This window comes from Urocitellus parryii, chromosome 4, assembly GCF_045843805.1.
Source record: "Urocitellus parryii isolate mUroPar1 chromosome 4, mUroPar1.hap1, whole genome shotgun sequence".
NCBI lineage: Eukaryota > Metazoa > Chordata > Mammalia > Rodentia > Sciuridae > Urocitellus > Urocitellus parryii.
This window is the reverse complement of record NC_135534.1, coordinates 752,950-777,015: the sequence shown is the minus strand read 5'-3', so window position 1 is coordinate 777,015 and position 24,066 is coordinate 752,950. Positions and strand designations below refer to the sequence as shown.

The following is a 24,066-nucleotide window of genomic DNA, read 5'->3' as shown; positions in this document are numbered from 1 at the left end:
CAGCACCGGAGTTGATGGTAGGCCCTGCTTCATCTCTAGCACCATGGAAAGAAGGCTTGTCTCAAACTGCACAGATCTGAGACCACAGAAAAGCACAGAGGAACCCTAGTCTTAACAAAACTGAGTCACGGCTGTATCAGCAGAGGGAGCTACAAATGAAAACCAGGACTCCTGCAAGGAACTTCCCGCAACAGCAGAAGGCTCAAATCTACTCAAAGAACTAAACCCTCCCGGTGCAGGTCTGGGTAGGCCGACTTCCCCTGCCCCGCGCTGGCCATCACCTGGGGGTGGGTAGCACTGCAGCAGCCTTAGGAGCTTGACCGACAGCCAGGGCGCCGGGACAAAATAGTAGGTGTAATCCTGAAGATCTGTTGAGGCCGACGTCACAATCTGTAACACAGAACAGGTGAGAGGTGCTGACAGCAGGAGCCCCAGAGGGCACCCAAGAAGCCACGCTGGCTCCTGAGGCCATGCCCATCTGCAGATCCACTCTGTTCCAGGTGCAGGTGCACACACAGCACTGCTTTCCTGTCTCCACATCAGGCACACTGCGGGCCTGTGCCACACCCCAGTGGACAGTCCTGTCCTGTCACCATGATGCCTGCCGTGCTCTGCAGCACAGAAGGGTCACAGCAGGTGCCAGTCAACAGCCAAGCAGCAGTTCTCTCTGGCACCCCACTCTGTGATGCCTGAATGTGACATCAGCCTTTCCTCTGAGGGCTGGGGAATGAATGGCATACCAGAGCAAGAGCTTTAGGCCCCTGGGAAGGGAAGAGACTCCTGGAAGAAGCCAGAGTTCTGACCCCACCCAGGCCCTGCAGCCCCAGGCACGGACTTCTGTAGTGAACTTGCAGAGCAGCAGCAGGCTGCACTTATAGCTCAGCACAGCCCTACACAGCAGACCTCACCATCCTTGGAAAGGAGAACCTATGGCTGAGACCTCGTTCCTATTGGCACACAACCAGGGTCTCCCTCCTCCTGCTCCAGGAGCTCAGAGTGGCTGGCTCCTCCTCCCCACAGAGCACACGTGTGACATGGATGCCAGCATGAACACATCTGAGAAAACTCAACCAACCCTTGCCCTAAGCTAAATGGTACTAACCTAAACTATGATTGTACACACACCTCCTGCAGGAAGCAGAGCTCAAAGCTGCTCAGCAAAGATAGACCGACAGGACAGACACGCACTGCCAGAGAGCAGAGGCAAACACATTAGGCTGGCACCACACTGCTTCCCATAGGGGAATTCCTACAAAGGAGACCCTACTTTAAATGGCTTCCAGTTAATTAATTATAAAAGTGTCCAGCAAATTAAAGATAGGAACTTCTTTAACGTGATCAAGAAAACCAACAAGCAGTGGCCACATCTGCCATCCCAGCTCCTCGGGAAGCCAAAGCAGGAGGATTCAAAGCTCAAGGCCAGACTCAGCAACTTAGCAAGAGCCTGTCTCAAGATAAAAACTAAAAAGGGCTGGGGGTGTGACTCAGTGGTTAAGCAACCCAGGGTTCAATCCCCAGTACCCAAAAGAAGAAAACCAACAACAACAAAAAAGAAACCTTCTACAGCAAACATCATACTTAATGGTAAAATATCAAAAGCCTTCCCAATGAGACAAAACACAAAATACAGATCACAACTTCTGTTCAACATCACAATGGAGGTCTGGATTGGAGCAATAAAGCAGGTGAAATAAACAAATTCGGGCTGGGAAAGGAAAAATAAACATTGATGATACAGTGGAATGTAAAGAAAATCCAAAGAAAGCTGCACATAAAGTACTGTCAATCAGGGAATTCAGGGGGCTGGGGTTGCAGCTCAATGGTAGAGCACTTGCCTAGCCCATGTGGGGCACTGGGTTCAATCCTCATCCCCACATAAAAATAAATAAATAAAACGGAGGTATTGTGTCCGACTACAACTAAAATTTGAAGGAAAAAAAAAAACGACAAGGAGTTTGGGAAAGTTGCCAACTCCAAGATCAATGCAAGACTGACTATAGTAGCCAGCTTTGGTGGCATACGCCTGTAATCCCAACAGCTTGGGAGGCTGAGGCAGGAGGATTGCATCAAAGTTCAAAGCCAGCCTCAGCAATGGCAAGGTGCTAAGCAACTCAGTGAGATTCTGTCTCTAAATACAATATAAAACAGGGCTGGGGGTGTGGCTCAGTGTTTGAGTGCCCCCGAGTCAATCTCTAGTACAAAAAAAAAAAAAAAGATTGACTACAGTAAGCCAGGTACAGTGGAGTCCTTACCCAGAAAGCCAAGGCAGAGGTGTCACTCGAGCCCCAGAATCCAGGGAAAGCTTTAGCAACAGAAAACAACCCTCTCACAGAAGAAAAAGAAAAAAACTCAATCACACAACATGTGGCCAAATGATTTTTGAAAAGGAGACCAAGACCCAATGGGAGAAAGATAAATCTTTTTATTTAAACAAATGGTGGTGGAAAAGGTGGACATCCACCTGAGAAAGAATGAAGATGGATATTTAACTCACACCATCCACAAAATTAATGCAAAATGGATCAAAGATCTAAAGCAATAGAACCCTCAGAAGCAAACAGGGCAGAGAGTGATGACACTATTTTTGGCAATGATTTTTTGGATATGACACCAAAGCTGTAGACAACAGGAAAAAAAAAAACAAATTGGATTTCACAAAAACATTTTAATTTTCTGCACATCCAAAGATACTATTAACAAAGTAAAAAGACAACCCATGTGATGAGCAAAAACTACATTGAATACTGCCTTGCACACATTAAGACGAGTACCCCCCCCCCAAAAAAAAAGAAAACAAGAGCACCAACAAAAATCAGCAGAACATGCACTGAGGAGGGTATGGAGAGACTGGAACGTCTGCTCACTGCTGGTGTGAATCCAAAATGGCACAGCTGCCGTGGAAAATAGAACAGCATTCCTCAAAATTATAACAACAGAGGCTGGGGTGCCGGTGGCAGAATGCTTGCCTAGCACGCTAGAAGCCCTGGGTTCCCTCCTCAGCACCACAAAAATAAATAAACAAATAAACAGAATAAGCATATAATCCAGCAATTCCTCACTGGATGCACACCTGAAAGAAAAGAAAGCGGGGTGGGGGGTGGGGGAGTAGCTCAGTGGTAAAGAGCTTGCCTAGCACTTGAGGTCCTGGGTTCAATCCTCAGCACCACATAAAAATAAATAAAAATAAAAGATACTGTATCTATCTGTAACTAAAAATGATACACACACACACAAAGAAAAAAAGAAAGCGAAAGCGGGGCCTGGGAGAAACCTGCACAGCATGCAGATGCCCAATACACTGGAGGTCTAGAGGGGAAAGGTGGGGCATTTACAAGAATTGTACAAAGTGCCCAGAGTCAATATGGAGCAGGAAGAGGGTCTGAGCATGAGGAGATGGAGAGAAGAAAGGAGTTTGCCTCTGTGACCCCAACCCCAGCCTCCCAAAGTCTTTGAGCATTTGGGCTCAGTCAGCTGTCCCTGCCCCACTTCAAGGCCTAATTCTTGAGCTGCTCAGAGGAGTGGAAGTTTCCTCAGTTTCCTTCCCACACCTGCTTGACCCCCAGCGTCTCCTCAGGTGCCGCAAGGCAGAGGGAGAAGGAAAGGACTGCCTGCAGGTTCCAGCTGGGTGCCAGTTCCCCTGGCCCAGCCCCATTATCCTCCTCCCACACCAAGCAGCCTTGGAGAACAGCAGGGAGAACAATCTCTGCCCCCCAATTTAATCCAGAACCAACGTGATGACAAAGGAGCATCCCCTCCCCATCCCCTTCCCCTCCTACAGAGGCAAAAGGAATAAGAGAGAGGAAGAGGAAGGGACCCAGACTGGTCACACACAGCAAGGAAACACATCACAGGCCTGGCCAGGGCAGTTGGCAGACCTCCACTTCAAAGTGTGACGGTGCAGGCCACCTACATGCTCATGCTGACAGGCCCAGCAGGAAGGGCTATGGCCTAGCACAGAGCTGTCATCAGGGCTGTGGAAGGGCACAAGCTGGTCAGCGTCACCCTCCGGGGGAATTAAGCAGCCAAGTGGCAGTTTCTGTTTGATCCCAAGGTAGACAGCAATGTATGAACATACATTCCCCAAGTCTGGCATACCACCCCTCCACTCCCTGCCCCTGCCCTCCAGTCCTAGACCTAGCCATGGAAGGTGCTGCCGACGGTGAAGCTGCAGGCCAGGAGACTCCACTCCCCAGGTCGAGGAACCAGGCTGTGACTGAGAAAGGCACCCACAGGTGCCTGAGCTGATTCCCACAGCATTTTGCATCACCACAGGTGTTCCTGCAAGTGATCGTGGTGGGAGGAGGCTGTCAGGGGTGCCCCGCTGTCCTTCCACAGCTTGGGGAACTCAGCCTTGCGGTGGTTGTGGGCACTGCTGATCATGGTGCTGGAGGTAGGCAGCCCACCTCCTGACGCCTGGAGCTCAACTTCAGGCCTACCACTCGGCCTCCCCCAGGCTGGCCAGGCTGCCCCGGGAGTGGAGGGATGCCAGGGATGGGCCACAGAAGGCACGGGTGGTGACAGATGAAGGGGTGCCTTTCCTGGAGCATGACAGCTTGATATGGGCAGGCTCCCCCCCCCCCCGTGCCAGGGCCAGCTGGGGCACCCAGTCCCCACCCTCCAGGGTCTTCCTATCCTGCAGGAGGCAGCTGGGGGGTCACTCTTTGTGCTTCTGGCAGTTCGAAGCCTCTCAGTTTCTTCCTGGGTGTAGCCCCCACATACCATCACCTCCATTTGCTTGATGTCCCCAAAGTTCTGCTCAGGCTCTGCATGTGATTCCAGCTCCTCAGCCTGTGGCTGGAGAGCAGTGTTTACTTGGGTTCAGCACCAATGATCTCTATAGGATACTCTCAGTCTGTGGATATAGAGAAAGGGACCCAGTACTTCCCCTGAGGACACACTCCTACAGCTCCTTGAGGGCAAGGAGCCGCTGACAAGGGGTACAGCATGATGCCAGGCATCATCCACCTCTGGCCCATCGAACCTCTTGCCCTGGCACAGCTCCAGGGCAGCAAATGGGTGTTCCTGCGAAACATGTCCAGCTTCAAGCCCAGAGTGAACTCACTGCTGAGCTGAAGACTGTGACCTGGAAGTCTGGAGGTCGACATCGGCATCCAGCAGGAGGTCCCCCGCCCTCAGTCCCCATGCACAATGCTTTTCTAGAGTCAACAGTGCGCTCGGTACATCCTGGCTCCTGCGTCCTCCTCCCTGTGGCCACCAGGTACATGTCTCCTCAGTCTCCACCAGCTTCAAGAGCTTCATGTGTGGGGTGTTATAGGCCCTTCATGATGCGGGCTTCTTGCAACAGCCTCAGCAAGCTGCTGGGGTTCTGCTGGACCCTGCCTGGATGGCGACCTCCCGCTGGGCCAGCTTGCCTGATCTGAAGCAGGCAGTAGTTGCCCATGCGGGGCTGTTCCTCAAGACAGAAGGCGATGGGGTTCAGCAGCAGGCACCCAGGGAGCAGCTGGACCAGGACAGTCCTTTGCCAAAAGACTGCCACCGCCCAAAGTGCCATGCTAAGGCTGAGACGCAGATGGGAGGATGAGGCCTGAGCTGGACTGCCCCCATCAGACCACCCCAGTCGGATTGCCAAGGCTTCTCTGTCACAGTTCCAGTGGTTGCCTAGGGCGTGTACCTTCCACCAAGACACCTCCTCTGGGTCCCAAGGGGTAGAGGCAGCTGGGGAAGGCGGGGGCGGGATCCAGGGTTTCCCCATCTTCCCCTCCCCTACTGCCAACCTAGGAACATGAGCCCAAAAGCTGGGTGCCATGATGATTGAGTCCATGCTGTGGGAGAGGAAATGGTGGGGAGGGGGCGTCAAAGGTCTTAGCAGCCCACACAGTGGGTTCACAGGGTGCCATGGGGTGGCTCACAGAAAGGCAGGCAAGGGCCAGGGAGGGGCACAGAGCAAACTGGGGCCATCTATATGAAAGAATATTACACAGCCTAAAAATGGAGTTCTGAAATATTCAGCAACACAGGTGAACCTTGAAGGCAAGTAAAATGAAAGAAATAAGTTAATCACAAAAGCAATCCTGGGTGATTCCACTCATGAGGTCCTGGTCTTGTCAGAGTCCCAAAGACAGAAGGCCAGCCACTGGAGCAGGGGTGGGGTAGGGAGCACATGTTTAATGGGGACAATATCAGATTCACAGGAAGGGAAGAGTCACAGTGCTATGTGTGCATTATTAAACCACTTCACACCACTGAATTACACTTGGAAAGTTAAGAGGGCGTTCTGTTACCTGTATCTTATATAAACAGACAGCAGACAACAGTGAAGAACTGGGCTGGGGTATGGCTCATGGGGAATGCACAGGCCATGGGGAGTGCACAAGGGGCTGGCTCAATCTCTAGCATCACACACACAAAAGTAAAAATTTCAAGCTACTGCTGGGCATAGTAGCACACACCTAGAATCCATCCCAGCGGCTTGCGAGGCTGAGGCAGGAGAATTGCAAGTTCAAAGCCAGCCTCAGTAAAAGCGAGGTGTTAATAAGCAACTCAGTGAGACTCTGTCTCTAAATAAAATATACAAAGTGCTAGGAATGTGGCTCAGTGGTTAAAGCCCGTGGGTTCAATCCCCAGTACCCCAAAATTAAAGAAATAAAAAAAATCAGGCTATCATTCAAAATAGCATTTTAAATGTAAAATATAGAAATACATCTAATGAAAGAATCTCAAAAAGATAAAATGCTATGGAAAGTAAAGACTATCTTGGGCCGGGGTTGTGGCTCAGTGGTAGAGCACTCGCCTAGCATGCATGAGGCACTGGGCTTGATCCCCGCCACCACATTAAAAAAATAAATAAATAAAATAAAGGTATTAAAAAAAAATAAAGACTATCTAAATAAATGGAGAGAGATACCGCATTCATTCATAAAGTCAATCCAAAATCCAAGCAGGATTTTGGGGGTAGGGAACCAGGACATCAGGGTTTGCTCTGTGGGACACCAAGAGCCAGCCCAGTAAGGTCAGGAGCACAGGAGGAGAGTGCTTGAGGAGAGCACAGAGGAAGGCGCCTGGTCTGCAGGGCTCTTTAGCCTGGTCCAGGGTGCCACACCATAGAAGAGGCATCTGCACCACCAGCCTTGGAACACAGGCTCAGCAGCCGCACTCAGAGAGCATTGATCACAGAGAAGCCTAGCAAATCTGACTGCACTGCTATAGAACCTGAAGGCAGAAGACTCCATGAAGACCATGAAACATAGGTTCACAGCAATTTCCAAACACAGAGCAGGGCTACCCATGTGAAGCTGCCATTTTTGAAGATCAACCAGAAATAAATGTTGGCCAGTTCTAAGGTCCAAACTAATATAGCCAATAGAGTTCTCGTATCTAAAACAAACAAGGAAATTCCACGAAACAACAAAGACAATCCTGTAGAAAAATGAACAAAAGTCTTCAGCCCTACATAGGACAGATCCCAGCAGCCAATCCACATGAAAAGTACCACCTCACAGACAGTGAGGAGAACACAGCACAGATCACAATGAGAAGCCACAGTCAAGAAGCTAACCCCTGCAGCACTGGGCAGGGTGCAGAATAGGTGCACAGATGCCCAGCATGGGTGCAGATGGCAAGGCCACTTTGGAAGCTGGGTGCATTGCCCCTCAACTTAGGAGAGCCACCCTGGACCAGCGTGAGCAAGAGAGAACCACAAGAGCCTCACTGTGAAGAGAAACAAGGGGCTCTTAATAGTAGAGGGGCTCAACACATTGTGATCCACCATACAACCCAGATATCTGCAGCCTCCGAGACCAGGGGCACAAGTCACACAGAACAAGCATGAGGACTACACATGCAGAGCACACGTGCCCAGGGATGGCTCACGGGACCCAAGACAGTCAAGGACGCCACTCAGGTGGGTGCCACCCAGCTGAGACAGGCATCCTTTCCAAGAAGCCCCGTTGTGACCCTCAGCCTGCACAGGGGATGGAATAAATAGCAAACAGGACAGGCTTTGTGTGCTAGCCCTGCTGGGACAGGATTCTTCTCAACTAATAAAAAGGTTTAAAGAAACGTTAAGGGCTAATCAACCAGTTTCCATTCTTAAATTCACAAAGCATTCAAAAAAGTAAACTAAGAGATTAACTGAATAAAACAATGAAGACTAAAGCCCACCCGACGACTGCCCCACCACACTCACTCTGCTCAGCCTGGAGACGGCCAGGGAGACTGAGGTCTTGAACTCCTCTGGGTTCTTCTGGGCCAGTGTGCTGATGAGGCTCGTAGCAGCAGTCACCACACCCTGAGAGACACAGCAACAGATGCCTGGTTTCAGGCAGACAGCCATGTGGGCCTCAGGCCTGCTCTGATGGACCCATCGCATCTTTAAGATGGAGACAGTACACACAGTCTCCTTTACCCAGCTTCTCTCTAGAACCCAGGGAACGTGGCTGGCCCAGGCTACGTGGCTGGCCCAGGCTCTAGCGTGGCCAGATCCTGTGTGGAGCAGCCTTTCTCTCTGCCATCTGTCCGCCTGTCGCCACCTGCTGGGCTGCCCAAGTGACACCACTACAGAGGCAACCAGGCCCACAGACTTGAGTCTTCACAGCCCTGCCATGCCTCACTCCGCCCCTGAAGTGCCACAGCCTGGAATGGAAACCCCCAAGCCCAGGAGACCCTCCCCTGCAGTGCATGTACACCATGCAGAACCCCCAGAAGGCAGGGTCCTGTAAGTGAAATCTCTTCAAAGACTTGGACTGAGTAAAGACATTCTCTTACAAATATAAGATAAAGGATAAAATGAATGACTCTGACTGACCCTGAAGACGTGGGCAGTCAGCTCAGCAGTTGTCCACTTCAACCACTGCCAGAGCCTAAGGTTCCCACCCTACCTACTCCTACACTGAGTGGGGGAGTGGGTCCACGAGGGCCACTAAGGGCTCTCTTCCATTTCCTGATGGAATCAGGAACACTAGATCCAAGACAGACCTAACTGGGCATCCTGTGCATTTCTCAATAGCAAGATAAATGCTGACACGTCTTCCCATGGCTGACCAAGAAGAACCTTTAGGAAACAGGAAACCCACTGGGACAAAGTCTTTCACCACCCAGCTCCTAGAGTTTGAGATTCTCATCTTTGCAGCTGCCTGGCTCAATGGCTGCCAACTCAGGGCGTGCTCTCCTGTGCAGTCTTTCCAGGGAGTCAGGCCTGAGGGGACGTGTGTGCTACAAGGGCATGGCGCCATGGCAGGCCACAGTGTGACTTCCACCACCTTCTCCCTGCCCCCACTTCTCCAGACATCAGCTCATTTCCTCATCCACTCCAGCCCACCCACTCCATCACATGACCACAGGGTCCAGGACCACCAAGCCCAGCTCAGGGCACAGCATGTGGCTCAGACCCATCTCCTTTCCCACCCTCACAGCCTCTGCACTCACCTGACGCTGAACTCCTGACCTCCTCTGCCAGGCCTGCCCACACCTCACCTTGCCCCATCCGAAAGGCCCTGAACCCCTATACTGCTCTCTGATTAGGCAAATGACACCTTCCCAGGGACCCTGACCTTGAGGTCAGAGGAAGTCAAGCCCCAGGCCTTGCTCACAGCAGAGCTGGAGAAGAGAAGTGCAAGGAAGAAAAGTAGCAGAGAGGAGGAGGTACTAGGCCGTGAAAGGCTTCCTGGCCCTTATCTATTGCAAGCCTGTGGCCCAGAGCTTGTCCATCAACTCACCTGGTAAGACAGAGTTGTGCACAGAAAAACCTGAAAGCAAACCAGGTCACTGGGGTCTCAGTCACAGCGTGTCAGGCAAGAGGCACCATCCTGCCACCCTGTGAAGCTCTGTGCATCTGAAGCCATGGGAAGTCTCCCTCCAGGCTGCATGAAGGCAACACCTGCCAAAACTCCACAGATGCTCACACGCTGCAAAAGGCCTGTCAGCAGCAGGCTGGCTGTCCCTTAAAGCTCTACTACTCCACACCTTCACAACACCTGGGTCTGAGACTGCCGGACACCCTCTGGAAGCCTAGCTTCAACTTTCTGAGCCTTGGTTTCCTCATTTGCAAACCTGCAAAAGGCCCACTGGCCCACAGGGTCTATTGGCAGTGAAGTGTGACTACAGAAGATGCCTGGAAAAACATCTTGCAGTTCACTGCTGAAGCAGACTGCCCCGCCTGCAGCAGACCCACTCCTGCAATGGTGTCCTCAGAGCGTGCTCCCTACACCAGGGACTGCAGGAGCCAGCTCCCTCTCACATCCCAATAAGCACAAAAGTCATCATGTGCATGGGAACAGCTCAGACAGATGTCATTCCACAGCAAAATCCCACTGTAACCCCCATGCTCTCTCTCCTTAATGATACATGTAATGATTTTCATTTTTAATTAACTTTTGCAGAAGATTTCTCCTGGGGAAAAAGCAGGAACCAGCTAGCGCACTCACCCACCCACCCAGCAGGGAGACTGACCACCTGTCCAGCAGAGGACAAGCAACATAGCCACTGCTACCTCCCATGGCCCTGGCCTGGCCTGGGTGGCCTACTCCATGACATACCCTGACTGCTGAGTCCCTGAGACCTCACCCCATCTACAAAATGAATGACAGCTGGGCTCACCAGCACTAAGCCTTCATGCCAGAGTCTAGCTGGGACCACAGGATTCGACCTCCTAGCCCAAGCCAGGCAGCTGCCAGAAACAGTAGTGGGAATGTCCTGTGCAGGACAGGCTCTTCCAGAAGGCACTGACCTGGTGGTGCCCCTCCCCACAGGTGCAGGCCACCTGTGCACTGGCTGTGCAAAAAATGCAGGGGCAGTTGCACCTCTGCTGGTCCCTGCTCCCTGTCTGCAGAGCCGCACTGCCTCTTCCTGGGAAGACTGCAGGGGGCTGGAGCACATACCAAATGCTGGTCGTTGAGGAGATGCACAACACGGGACGTCCAGTCACCCATGGGGACAAGGTCAGGAGACGTTCTGTACAGGCGCAACAGGCACAGGGCTGCACTCTGCTTCACACTGTCCATGGTGTCTCTAGAAGACAAGATACCAGAAGCTACTGCAGAGGATGACCCCCTGCACACAGTAGTGTAAAGAGCATACAGGGGGGCTGGGGATGTGGCTCAAGCGGTAGCGCGCTCGCCTGGCATGCGTGAGGCCCGGGTTTGATTCTCAGCACCACATACAAAGATGTTGTGTCCGCTGAAAAATAAATATTAAAAAAAAAAAAAATCTGCTGCTTTTATTAAAAAAAAAAAAAAAAAAAAAAAAAAAAAGAGCATGCAGGATCACCAGAAGACAGGAGTCAGGAGTGGTATGGCAGAGTCCCTCTGGGAAAGCCTTCATCCTCAGCTCCCTCCTCTAGACTCGTCACCATTCCCAGGCACTGAGTCAGATCCAGCTGTGTAGGCTGGCCCCACTCAACAAGGCTCCTCCTGGTTCTTCCCACAACCACAGGGCCACCTAAGAGGGCCTCCCCTGCCACAGCAATTTCTTCTCTGGCCTCCAGAATGCTGTCAAGCCCTCCTGTAGCCACTGCACACACTTTGCCCTGCTCCACCCTGCCGAGAATGGGAGCTGGCTGGGTGTTCTGTGGTCTGCAGTGAGGAGAAAGGGCCCAAGACACAGAGGCCTGGGGTGTGAAGGGCACCAGCACTGCTGCTAATGCCCAAGGCAGGGAAGGGCTTTGATTTGTGTACAAAGATGAGCAAACGGGAGGTTTTTAGGAGAACACACCTAGTGTGACACAAAGGTGTCACTTCCATGTCCAGCCTGCAGTCACACCTGGCGACTACCTACCTGCCTTCCGGTCACACTGAGCCAAGTCTCGGGGCCAGTGTCTGGCACAGGGGCATACTCTCCTCTCTCTTCCCTCCCAGTGAGCAAAAAGGCCAGCAGCACAAAGGCTGCAGGTCAGTGCAGAGCACTGTTAGGGGTACCTGCCAAATGAGCCTCCTTCTCCACACCCCCAGCCAGACTCCCAAACAACAGGCACACCAGGAGATACCCTCCGGCTGCCCGGATGACCTGGAAAGAACCAGTCCACGTCCTGGGGACACTTAAGATGGAAACAGCTATTCCACTTGGAAGAGAGATGAGAGCTTGGGGGCTTTCCTGCTTACCTTTTGTATTTGGGATTTTTATTCCTAAATGTGATAAAAACCAACATGAGAAATCCCTACATCTCCCCAGCACTATTCTAAACAAAAGTTACTTCGAAAGAAAAGTTCTTTTAGACACAAACACCCAGAAGAGTAGCAGGCACCGTGCCCCTCCTAGCCCTACAATCAGATCTACTGGGCCTGCAGGGTCTGTGTGGCACCAGCCAACTGACTTCCTATGCATCGCCCTGAGTGGCCAGTCTCTGTGCCTGTGACAAGGATGCTGAACAAGAGTTGTCTGCGCATTGCCCCAGGCCTCTGTCGACAGACCCTCCTAGGGCAACTGTCCATAGCATGTCCTCACAGGGGGGCCAAGGCCAGCCATCAGTGTGGACCCTGGGGCATTGCACTGGAACACCTGAGCCCAGAGCCCTTCTAAACTGCTCCACAATGCTGAGTATCACCAGAGTCCCAGGGCAATGATACCACCAGTCTCCAACCCTGCCCTCTCCTGCATCCCTATTTCTGGTGACAGGACTATACTCCATGAAGTTGCCTTCCGTACCTAGGAGCCTCCTGTCTCCAGGGACTGGAGGTCAGCAGTGTCCTCTGACCATGGCATCGACGCCAGAGCACTACTTTCAGAGCCACCTACTGCCCAGGGGACTCCATGGCTAGCCTGTTGCTGTAGTGAGCTTTGGAAGAGGCAGCAACTGTCCATAGCATGTCCTCACAGGAGGCCCAGCTACGGGGAGATGCCAGCCCACCTGTCAGCTGTAAGAGAGTTCTTGCTTGGTCTTCCTCCTCACCCTCACTTACATGCAGCATGTGGGTGACCTCAGGGAGCACTTTGCAGGGATGACCCAGCTTACATTCAATCCACCTAGATGCTCACTGAGCACTCCCTGTGGGCCAGTCCTGTGCACAGTGATGGAGGAAAGCGGCAGCCACAGCTGACAGAGATCCCCGCCACCACTGCTCAGGACAGGTCAGGCAACACAGAGACGTCCTGTGCACAGGGCTTTGCAGTGACTGAGCAGGGAGGAGGGCTGGCCTCTTCTCAGACCTTCCTCCCTAGCTCTGACATCTGGCCTATGCTCTGCTCAGCACCCACTCAGACCCTATCCATCTCCTTCCATCTTGGAGGTCCCGCTTCTGGCTGAACTCGCACTGCAAATGCAGCCAGAAGGTACTACCACCTTCCTCCAAGCCTTGAAACCCTGTTCAATCACTGACAGTCTCCGCCTCTTTCAGATCCTGCTTGAAGGTGCAGCTAGGCACACAACCCTGTGAGTGTGGTCCAGCTATCCAATACCAAGAAGAACCAGAACAAGCATGTGGTGGTTTCAAGGCCCAGGCTGTTTGAACCTCTTCGAAAGCCAGCTACTCAGCCCACTCAGCTGCTCTCCCAATTAACGGGGAAGGGGCGAGATGACTCAGAATCCCCAGGATTCTACAGCATGGCCTCTTCTAATGTTTCTGGGAAAGGCAAGAAGCAGAGCTGGCACAACAGGACACCTCTGTGCCTCCCCATCCTGGTGCCATGCCAGGCTGGAGCCCCTTCTGGCCTGGCTGCTGCTGCCTGGGCCGCACTTCCTTCGGCAATGTGTTGTCTAAATCTCGGTGGCCTCAGGGAGGTGCAATCTGACGGGACTTTACCCAAACTCTGAACCAGCAGCTTTTTTTTAAGAACTGGTGACTGAAGCCAGGGGCACTCTGTCAATGAGCCACATTCCCAGCCCTTTTCATTCTGTTTTTATTTTAAGTTGCTGAGGCTGGCCTGAATGTGCAATCCTCCCCGCCTCAGCATGTGCCACCATGCTCAGCTGAACCAGCACATCTTGACCTAACCTCAGAGTATGCCACATGCCCATTACACAGCTGGGAGGCCAGACCACCTGTGTAAGTGGCATCGCGCACCCAAGGGTTCAACATGGACAGAAATGGCAGCCCAGAGCCCTCAGATACGCACCCTGCCACGAGGATCTTGGGGATTTCCCCGGCAAAGGCCTCAGCCATCTCACGGCTGCCCACGTTAGCGATGCAGTGCAGAGCCAGGCCCATGAACGTTGGGTTACGGCTGGCCAGGTCATTCTTGATGGCGTTGTTTATCAAGCGGATCAGCTCACTGTTGGAGTTCACCAACACGGAGATGAAAAGGTAGCCCTGTGTTCCAGGAAGGGCAAAGTCATTCAGGTAAATGTACTTCCCAGCAAATGCACCAGCCCAGACTGCAGGGCACATCCCTGGGGCACAGAGGTGAGGTCATAAGGAGAATAGCAGGAGAAGCCACCTCACCAGAAGAACCCCACCCCAGGAAAAAGGCCCGCCCTTGCATTCCCCCTGCCCAGGAGCATCCATGTGGGGTGGAAAGGGCGGGGTCCCAGGGTGTTCACTAAGCGTCCACCCAGAGCACAGAGCGGGACAGGAGAGTGAGGCCAGTGGGCATAAGACCCACCCTGCCTCCACACTCACAATCTGCTTTTCGGTGTATCTATTTGAACTCAACAGGTTCACAGCCTCCATGTGTCCAAAGTCAATGTCGTGACCAAGGAGAAAGATGAAGAGCAATTTGCAGACATATTTTTTTTTACTGTAGCCATCAAGAGCCTTGTCACCTAGAGAAAGGGTGAGAAGAGGGTCAATTCTAGTGAGTGAGGCTGGGAGAACTGGCCAGTAGAGCAACAGGAGTAGTGAGTAGACCTTCACAGGGACAGGGCAGTGGGGCCTGGGCCAGCAGCCACAGCCCACATGCTGAGCATCCCCTTTAACAAAGGAATGCCTGGCAGCAGAAGCTCCATCCTCCCAGGACAACCCCGCAGGCTGTACCGCAGTCTGGACCTCCCCTGTCCTGCCACAACCCACCACAGCTCCCGCAGTGCTGGAATTCACACGTCCTGCCACAAGCTACAAGTCAAGTTTTAAAATGTGTTTATTAATTTCTATTATCTTCTACTTCACAAGTTTTAGAACGTAGCCATGAGAGCCACATGCACACAGCATTATGGAACCACCACAAGACCATGGCAAGGTGGGTCCAGAGCCACCACCAGTGGACATACCTCTGCCCTCCCTTCCACCTCCAGCCCCACCAGGCAACACTGGCAAGGTGGGTCTTCTCACTGGGTGGGGTCAGCACATGGGACTTAAGGGAGGGCCCTGGGAGGATGGCTGAAAAATAAAGTCCCCTACAAGGGTTGACAGTGCACCAAACAGCTGGAAACCACAGGTGGCACGCCTGGGGACCTTCCTGTTCTTCAGCAACAAGTGAGCAGCTCATGTAAAAGACCAAAAACATAAACAAGACCAGCACAGACTCCATCTCTACCCTATTCCCTGGCACAAGCCCACCGCACTTCCCCTGGGAGAATCCAGCAGTGCATCTCCTGCTCGCTCCAGAACCTGCTGCCTCTGGAAGCCTCCTCTGACCACAGCCCAAAGCTCTGCTTGTGCTCCTCCTGCTGCTCAGGTGAAGCACTCTGATGGGAGCATGGGGCAGGGAAGCAGCTGCTCATTAGACTGCATCTGTGGAGACAGTGAAGGGGCTCCAGCCCTGGACCAGCAAGTCCTCTTGGATTCTGCTCCTCCCAGACCCAGAAGTATCATGCTTCCTATGGAGGAACACAGCTGGAGGGGCCATTGTGGGTGGCTCAGCAGGCAGGTTGAGGACTCGGGTTAGGCCTCTCAGCCAGACCAGAACCTTGCCATGACTCTCTCCACAGGTCCACAGCACCCAGCTTTCCTCTGCAGCCCCATGTGACTTGCTAGGGCAAGGGGCACCCATACCTGTGTTGGCCCCCAAAAACTTGCACTTATCTTACTAAACAAGCAACTTCTCCAGTCTCAGGGGACTAAGCCTCCCCTATGCTCCTTGTCCTGCCTTGAGGACACACAGGCCCTTACATCTCAGCTACTCTCCCCAGAGTTCAGTGTCCTCTCTCAGATGAAACCCAAGCTGTTACCAACTTCAAACCATTAGATTCAGTACTGAGCTGGGCTTGTTCCCCCGGCTCCTCCAGTAATTTCAAAATGCTAAGGACACTTTCACTTCCTGGACTATAAAATGGGAAGGATGTAGCACTGCCCACCTGTGTGGCTTGCTGTTAAGATCAAAGGACAGGGTAGGTAGAAAACCTCCTGCTGAGCAAGGACTGGGACTCTAGGACAAAGGGGATGACCGCCTGGTAGGCCTGGCCACAGGTGAGGCCTTCGCTGCTCCTTGACCCCTCCAGACCCAGTATGCTCTTGGGGTGCTATGGAAACAAACAGGGTGCTGCACACAGAACTCAGCAGTGCTGGGGACGAGTGACAAGGACTGGTGTGGAAGGTCTCCTGGGAGGGACCAAAACCATGCCATAGGCACCACAATGGTACCCGCTCTGCCCTCTGCAGCCCCAAGCGGTACCACCTCAGGAGTAGCTGGGCTATCAGCCAGGTCACTGCCAGGGCCCTCGCATCTAAAGAGACCCTGGCACTGGGGGTGGCTCCACAGGCCTGTGCTGAATAAATAAGGAAAGAGTAATCAGACCACTGCAGCTGGAATACAGGCTGCCCAGGTGAAAACAAAAGACATCCCAGTCTTCCCAGTTACGGATTCATGAAATTTAATTATAAATGGACAACCTTCATCCCATTCCCGTTACCTTAGGAATACAAAGTGTTCTCCCCACAGAAGACTACACCAGGGTAGGGTGTGGTTCAGTGGCAGGGTGCTTGCCCAGCACATGTGAGGCACTGGGCTTGATCCTCAGCACCACACAAAAATAAGTAAATAAAATATTGTGTCCATCTACAACTAAAACAATTTCTTAGATCAATTGACCCTAAATTAAATGTAAGCCTTGGGTTCAATCCCTAGCACTACCAAAAAAATAAAAAACACTATGCCAAGTACTGTATTAATTACCTTGAATTAGCTGTTCCACCATGTATACACACATCTAAACACCAAGCTGAAGAGGAGAGAGGAGGCGGGAGTGGGCAGGTGGGGGCAGGAAAGATGGTGGAATGAGGTAGACATCATTACCTCAAGTACACGTATGAAGACACAAATGGTGTTAACTCTATTTTGTGTACAACCAGAGACATGAAAAATTATCTATATGTGTACTATGAATCCTAATGCATTCTGCTGTCATATGTAACAAATTAGAATAAATAGAAAAAAATTAAAAAGAAGTATTAAGACATCATGGTAGGTCACTGGGGACCCTGCTCTTAAAGTAGTTTCTTGTGGAACTATGATTAATTGCTCATAAAAAGATTGCTATGAATGGGGAAAAAAACACCATCTGCACACTATAAATATGTAGAATTTCTGCTTATCAATTAAAATTCCCAACTGAAAAAAAAAATAATAAAATATTGTTTCATATTAACTCACCAAGTCTTCAGTTATAGTTACACAATGAAACTCAAACATAACTGCACCTGCTTGTTTTGATGTATTTTCTAATATAAAATGCTTACACTTCCTGGCCTGGGCAGGCACCTAAGTGAGGGCCAAGGTGTGACCAGCACTCCTTGTGCAGCCCAGCAGGTCCCCACCTGACCACAAGACCTTGGCACCAAGCCGGCTTATGCTCTTGGCCCCGCAGCCCACAGACCCTGAGGTGCAGACTAGGCTGGGGAAGGGGCTCCAGTGCACCAAGGCTCCCCAGGTCTCAGATGGGAACCTCCCAAGTGGGCAACAACAGGCACGACATTAACTAACCCACACCCTGCCTGGAGCTAGGGCTTAGAACTCCACATGGAATGAACCTCTCAGTGACTTCTCAGACACAATTCTGAAGCCCCAGAAGGAAACTGGATTGATCAAAATGGTCACTATTGAGTTAAGGCTGCATGCAGCTCAGTGGTAGAACGCTTGCCTAGCATGTGTGAAGCACTGGGTTCAATTCTCAGCATCACATATAAGAAAGAAAATAAAGGTTCATCCACAACTTAAAAAAAAAAAAAATGACCACTGTTGCACCAGTGAACAAGGCAGCCTATGGAATGGGCGATGTTTCAAACCAAATATCCAGCTAGAGGTAAAACTCAGAATATGCAGTATCAGTGGCAAAATCAGAAACAGGAAAAGGACTCAGAAAAGCATTTCTGGGGCTGGGGATGTGGCTCAAGTGGTAGCGCGCTCGCCTGGCATGCGTGCGGCCCGGGTTCGATCCTCAGCACCACATACCAACAAAGATGTTGTGTCCGCCGAAAACTAAAAAAATAAATATTAAAAAAAAATTTTCTCTCTCTCTCTCTCTCTCTCTCTCTCTCTCTCTCTCTCTCTCTCCCCTCACCTCTCTCTTTGAAAAAAAAAAAAAGAAAAGCATTTCTGCAATGAAGGCAGACAAAGCCCACAGTACACAGAACAACACTCCTCACCCCTAGCTACCAGGAAATGCACATCAATGCCATGACAACTGCCTTGCTGAGAAGGAAGGAAAAACAGAAACAGCAAGCTTGTCAAGAAGGAGAAACAGCCCCTCAGGTGGTGCTGGCGGGAATGCAAGACAGGTGGCCACTGTGGAAAACAGCACAGGGATCTTTAAAACATCAGATGGACACAGCAGGCTGGGCGTGGTCCAGTGGGGTGCACCTGCCCAGCATATGCAAGGTCCTGGTTCCATCCCAACACCACAAAGCAGGGCACACCTGTCATCCCAGTGACTCCAGAGGCTGGGGCAGAAGGACCCCAAGTTCAAGGCCAGCCAGGGCAACTTAGCAGGACCCTAACTCAAAATATCAAAAACTTTTCAAAAGGGCTGTTGATACAGCTCAGTGGTAAAGCAGCCCAAGTTCAATCCCCAGTACCACAAAAAAATAAAAATAAAACAATCAATGAATGAAAATAGAACCCTGATCACATGGTCAGGTAACTCTGCTTCAGACCATGCTGTGGTCTAAATCTGGAACATCCCCCAGGCTCCTGTCTGCTGCCACCGGGCACAGTGGAAATGTTGGTGGGGCCTGGCTGGCTAAGGCAGGCCAGCCCACAGGTTCAAGTCTCTGAAGGATGTGCCTTCTCTCGGGCCCTTCCTCCTGCCCTCTGGGCCAGACATGGGGTGAGCAGCCTCCTCTGTAGCACACTCCTGCCTTGACATTCTGCCTCACCTGAGGTCAAGCAACAGGGCCAGCTCACCCTGGACTGAAACCTTGGAGATCGTGAGCCACAACAGATCTCCTGCCCTTCAAGCTGTCTTTCTCAGGCACCCTGAAGCAGCAATTGTGTTTCAGTCGGCTTTTTGACTGCTGTGATTCAAGGACCCAACCAGCACAACTGCAGAGAAAAGGTTTATTCAGGGGCTCACAGTTTTAAAGGTCTTAGTCCATAGAAGGCTGGCTCCATTTCTCAAGGCTCGAGGTGAGGCTGAACATCATGGTAAGGGAGTGTGGCAGAAGGAACCAGCTCCCATCTTAGTAATCATTAAACAGACACAGTCCATACGCCAGATACCAATATATCCCCAAAGCCCCATCCCAATCCCACCTCCTCCAGCCTCACCCACCTCAGCTCCACTCAGTTAATCCCTGTCAGGGAATTAATTCACTGATTGGGTTAAGACTCTCACAACCCAATTGTTTCTCCTCTGAATCTTCTTGCACTGTCTCACACATGAGCTTCTGGAAGACACCTCACACCCAAACTATAACAAATAGAAAGCCACCACAGGGCACAGGCCCCAAAGAACTAAAAGCAGGGAGTGATGCACAGCAGCATCACTCCTAATGGCCAAGAGGTAGAAGCCTGACCGCCTGCCCCGCCCCCATCTGCAGGAGAGTGGGTGGGCATGGGGTGGTGTGTGCTGTGCACTCAGTGAAGCACCGTCAAGCCTAAAAGGGAAGCCCTGCGGGCTGGGGATGTGGCTCAAGCGGTAGCGTGCGGCATGCGTGCAGCCCGGGTTCGATCCTCAGCACCACATACAAAGATGTCGTGTCTGCTGAAAACTAAAAAAATAAATACTTAAAAAAAAAAAAAAAAAAAGGGAAGCCCTGCCTACACTAAGGCATGGAGTAACTTCAAGGCAGGATATTAAATGAAAGAGCTGGAAATGCAAGGACAAAAATTCTGTGTGGTCCACACATGAAGTCCCCAGGCATCAAAATCCTAGAGGCAAGGGCTGGGATATAGCTCAGTTGGTAGAATTCTTGCCTTGCATGCACAAGGCCCTGGGTTCAATCCCCAGCACCACAAAAAAAAAAAATAAAATAAAATAAATTAAAAATAAAAATAAAAATATAATAAAATCCTAGAGGCAGGAAGATGACGGGTGCCAGGGCTCGGCAAGATGGAAAGGCCTAGAGACAGGCTGGTGAAGGCCACACAGAAGAGCAGCCGGCCAGAGGGGATATCAAGGCTTTCTTCTACCTGCAGTGCAAGGGGTGGAACCTAGGGCCTCTGGCATTCGAGGCAAGCACCCAACACCTGTGCCATCCTCAGCCCCTAAATGGTAAATTTTAAATTATGTGAATCGTATCATAATTTTTAAAAATTTTAAGTACAGTAATAAAGTATCATTAGACAACCTGTCATCTTTAATAGAATGGAAAATCAAATTAAGAGTCTTTTAAGCAAAAAATAATAATGAAGTACTTTTATCATAAAAAAGTCGATTATGAAATTAACGTGACAATGTCACCCACCTGTGGCCCATCCCAGCACAGGCTGTCTGGGTTTGCTTCTGTTTTGGGGTTGGGGGGCTATGTTGCCCAGGCTGGTGTCTGATTGCTAGACTCAAGGGATCTTTCTGCCTCATCCTCCCAAGGGCTGAGGCTACCGGCGGGTACCATGGCACACGTGGCTTTCTGGATAGCAAACCTCAAGATTACAGATTTAGTTCTCTACTGACCAGGGGACTACTCAAGTGTCATCCTCCTTTAGTTGTGTGTTATTGTGAGAAGCAGAAAGTCCAGTAGTCCATTTTCAGAACAAGGTATTTAGCCTTTAGTTTAGAATCGAGATGTAAGAAAGGCGGCTGCAGGGGAGAGCAGAGTGGAAAGTTATAAGCAGGTGATACCAGAGTGTAAAAACTCACAGCCCCAGTCAGGCACGGTGGCACACACCTGTAATCCCAGCAGCTCAGGAGGCTAGGCAGGAGGGTCTCAAGTCCAAGGCCAGCCTCAGCAATTTAGTGAGGCCCTAAGCACCTTGGCAATACCCTGTATCAAAAAAATAAAAAGGGCCGGGAATGTGGCTCAGTGGTTAAGAATTCACAGTCCCTTGACAGACAGGAGGTGAGACAGAAGGGGCCTCACCTGACCAACAGAGATAAACTGTGTATGTGCCCAAAGGCACTCAACCCAGGGGACTTTCCCACCACAAGTAAACAAAGGGAGGTAAGGACAATCTAGGGTTTATTTCTTTGAATAGCACAATAGGAGACACTAAAACCTAGGCCTGTGCACCCCAGAGAACCAAGCCAATGAGGAGCCAGGGGAGGGACCTTGCTCCTGGGGGATGATGCTGGCTGTGCTGCTATATGGGCCTGCTCCGCAGACACCTGCTCTCCCAAGACTGTCCCCAGCTCACCTCTGAACAGCTGTACCTCGGCCCATCCTTTGGGTTTGGACAAGGTGTGTTTCTCATGCCACCAGGTGTCATATAGCCACGTGTATTTCAAGCTCCACAGAACATCACCACACAGGGACCACTATTCACCTGAGCATCCTCAGCTTCCTTTTTCATGCTCATGACCCTGAACGACTTCCCTTCGCACAGGCCTTCTGCTGGGAAATTCTGTTTGTCTTGAAAAGTCTTCATGAGCTTCACCCTCAACAAGTCACCTCAGCAGGGGTGGCCTCTGGAACTGGCTACCACCTCCTTGGCACCTGGGGATGGTCACTGATATCTCCTGCCTGATCTTTACTGCTGGAGGCCAGTTGCCAGGCACGGGTGCTGCTCCTGTGGGGACAGCCCTGCACCCATTCCAAGGCCCTATCTTGGCTCTCCCCTCAGCACACTCATGGTCCAGTTGCATGTGTCCTTTTATTTATGCTGTTTGTTTTGTGAACTCTTACCAGTTCTCAGCCCTGCACTTCCCACAGGCTCTGCTAGCCAGCCGCCGGCCCCCTCTCCATCTGCCCGGACAGCCTTCTGATCTACTCCCACAGCACCAGCTCTCTCTTCAGCTGCGTCAGTCGCCAGTTCTGTCCACTGAGTCCTTCATTTTGGTTACAGCAAGTTTCAATTCTAGAATATTCATCAGGTCTTATTTCAAGATTTGCTGTCACTTTTCACTTGCTGAGTTTCCCGTGTGCCTTGTACTTCCTAAGACAGTGACAAGCCTTGACTGAACACCCTCTGGCTGCATTCCCATGCAGTGCAGCGCAGGCGCCTGCTCACAGCATTTCTCACGGAGCACCATGCCTCTGACCCCACCCCACGGGATATTCTCATGGCGATGTGCCTTCCTGCAGAGAGGACTGCTACTCCTCGCCTTGACCTAGGTTCAAGGTGTGAGACCAAGAGGAGCTCAAGCCATGAGGCATCCAGCGTGGGCCTGGGAAAGGCCAGATTGGCCAAAGGCAACTGCAGCTTGAGGTGGGTGGGGCTTTAGGCCCCCTAGACCAGGTCGGACACCTTCACCAGATCATTCTCTGCATGAGAAGCTGTCGAGCCCACTGGAGTCCACCGCCTCCCTGGCCTGCACTGCAGGCAGCGGCAGCAACTCCCACCTGGTGACCTCCAAAGCATCTGTCTCCCAGGGCAAGATCAACCTGAAGGTAAATGCTACTCCAGGTGAGCGGTTACTAGAGCTGGTTCTGTGTGGTGGCAGTTTCTCTGGGGTCAGTGAACTTTGGGGCACAGCTGCTGTCCCCCCTTGTGAGGGTCCCTGACTTCTGTTTAATGCCTTAGGATTTCTTGAAATACAGAGTCTGCTTTTCCAAACTGTTTCCAGTAGCAGACTGGCCTCAGTCTGCAGTGTCCAGAACAGGGGCCCCAACCACTTGTGCTACAAGCACGGAAATGTGGCTATCCACATGGGGCTTCACAGAGTTGCTGGGGAAAAGCGTGAAACACCTTCATAATTTCTCTCATTACATGGTGCAATGGTATTTCAAGTGTCCTGGGTTGTCAAACAACCCACACTAGGCTCAGATATGTGCCCATACAAAGTGGAGATGGTTGTGCGGTCAGGGCCAGGGCTAAATAAAACATGGTTTGTTTGTTTGTTTGTTTTTAATTTGGAAAAACAGCATGATTGTTTTACTAATTCACTGCATGACTTCTATTTTTCCTACTTTTTTTTTTTTTTTTGCTGTTTATACTCTAATTTATTTTCAATAAATCACATTCTTCAGGCTAATTTCATCTGCTTCTTTTGATTTTCTTCAATGAGGCCACTAGAAAACTCAGACCTATAAGATGACCAGCACGGAGAGCCCTTCAGGCAGTACAGATAAAGTCAGTAGGCCACCCTGACAGGAAGGGACACGCAGGCTACACCTCCCCAAGGATGAACACAGATCTTTTGTGAAAACTGATGCCCCTGTCCAGGGCAGATGCATGCTCAGAGATGCCAACTGGCCAGTACATAAGAGTTTTGTCCCTCCCAGCCAGGACGGCTTAGCTTGACACAGCCAAGAAGTCCCCTGGGTCCCAGAGCACTTACACAGTGAGTGAGCTGAATAGATAGTCCTCAGTCTCAAGGAGCTAACTGTCGACAAATGGGACTGTAACTCCAAAACCTCTTATAGAATCTCACCTACACCACCCAGATAGCCCTGAACCCTCAGAACAACACAGCGGTCACCATGTGCTTGGTGCTTGCCTGTGAAACAACCCACACTAGGCTCAGATGTGCCCATACAAAGTGGAGATGGCTGTGCGGTCAGGGTCTGGAGTTTCTGCCCTGGCTCTGGCACCTATGAGCCACACACCTGGCCACCCTCAAGCCTGGCTTCCTACCCTGGTGTTCCTCTCCAGTAAATCCCTGGCAGTGCAACCTCACTGCAGGTCTGCATCCTGAGAACCCAACATGAACAACTAGCTTCTCCATTCCACAAAAGAAATGTGGAATGAGATGTGAAAGGGAGATAGCAC

General features: G+C 51.3%; 1 protein-coding gene across 4 annotated transcripts in view; it reads right to left on the bottom strand.

The window, feature by feature from the left end:
• The window catches only part of Ap2a2 (adaptor related protein complex 2 subunit alpha 2), a 72,636-nt gene that overhangs the window by 20,355 nt on the left and 28,215 nt on the right, over nucleotides 1-24,066 (bottom strand). For all 4 annotated transcript variants that reach the window (XR_003299930.2, XM_026379338.2, XM_026379339.2 and 1 more), the window contains exons 3-7: nucleotides 14,508-14,650; nucleotides 14,005-14,198; nucleotides 10,836-10,965; nucleotides 8,147-8,248; nucleotides 282-390 (exon numbers count right to left, since the gene is read on the bottom strand). Coding sequence is in view for 3 of the 4 variants with exons in the window: in XM_026379338.2 (XP_026235123.1) it covers nucleotides 282-390; nucleotides 8,147-8,248; nucleotides 10,836-10,965; nucleotides 14,005-14,198; nucleotides 14,508-14,650 (678 nt within the window). In the remaining variant the exon portion in view is untranslated. The remainder of the gene's footprint in view (nucleotides 1-281; nucleotides 391-8,146; nucleotides 8,249-10,835; nucleotides 10,966-14,004; nucleotides 14,199-14,507; nucleotides 14,651-24,066) is intronic.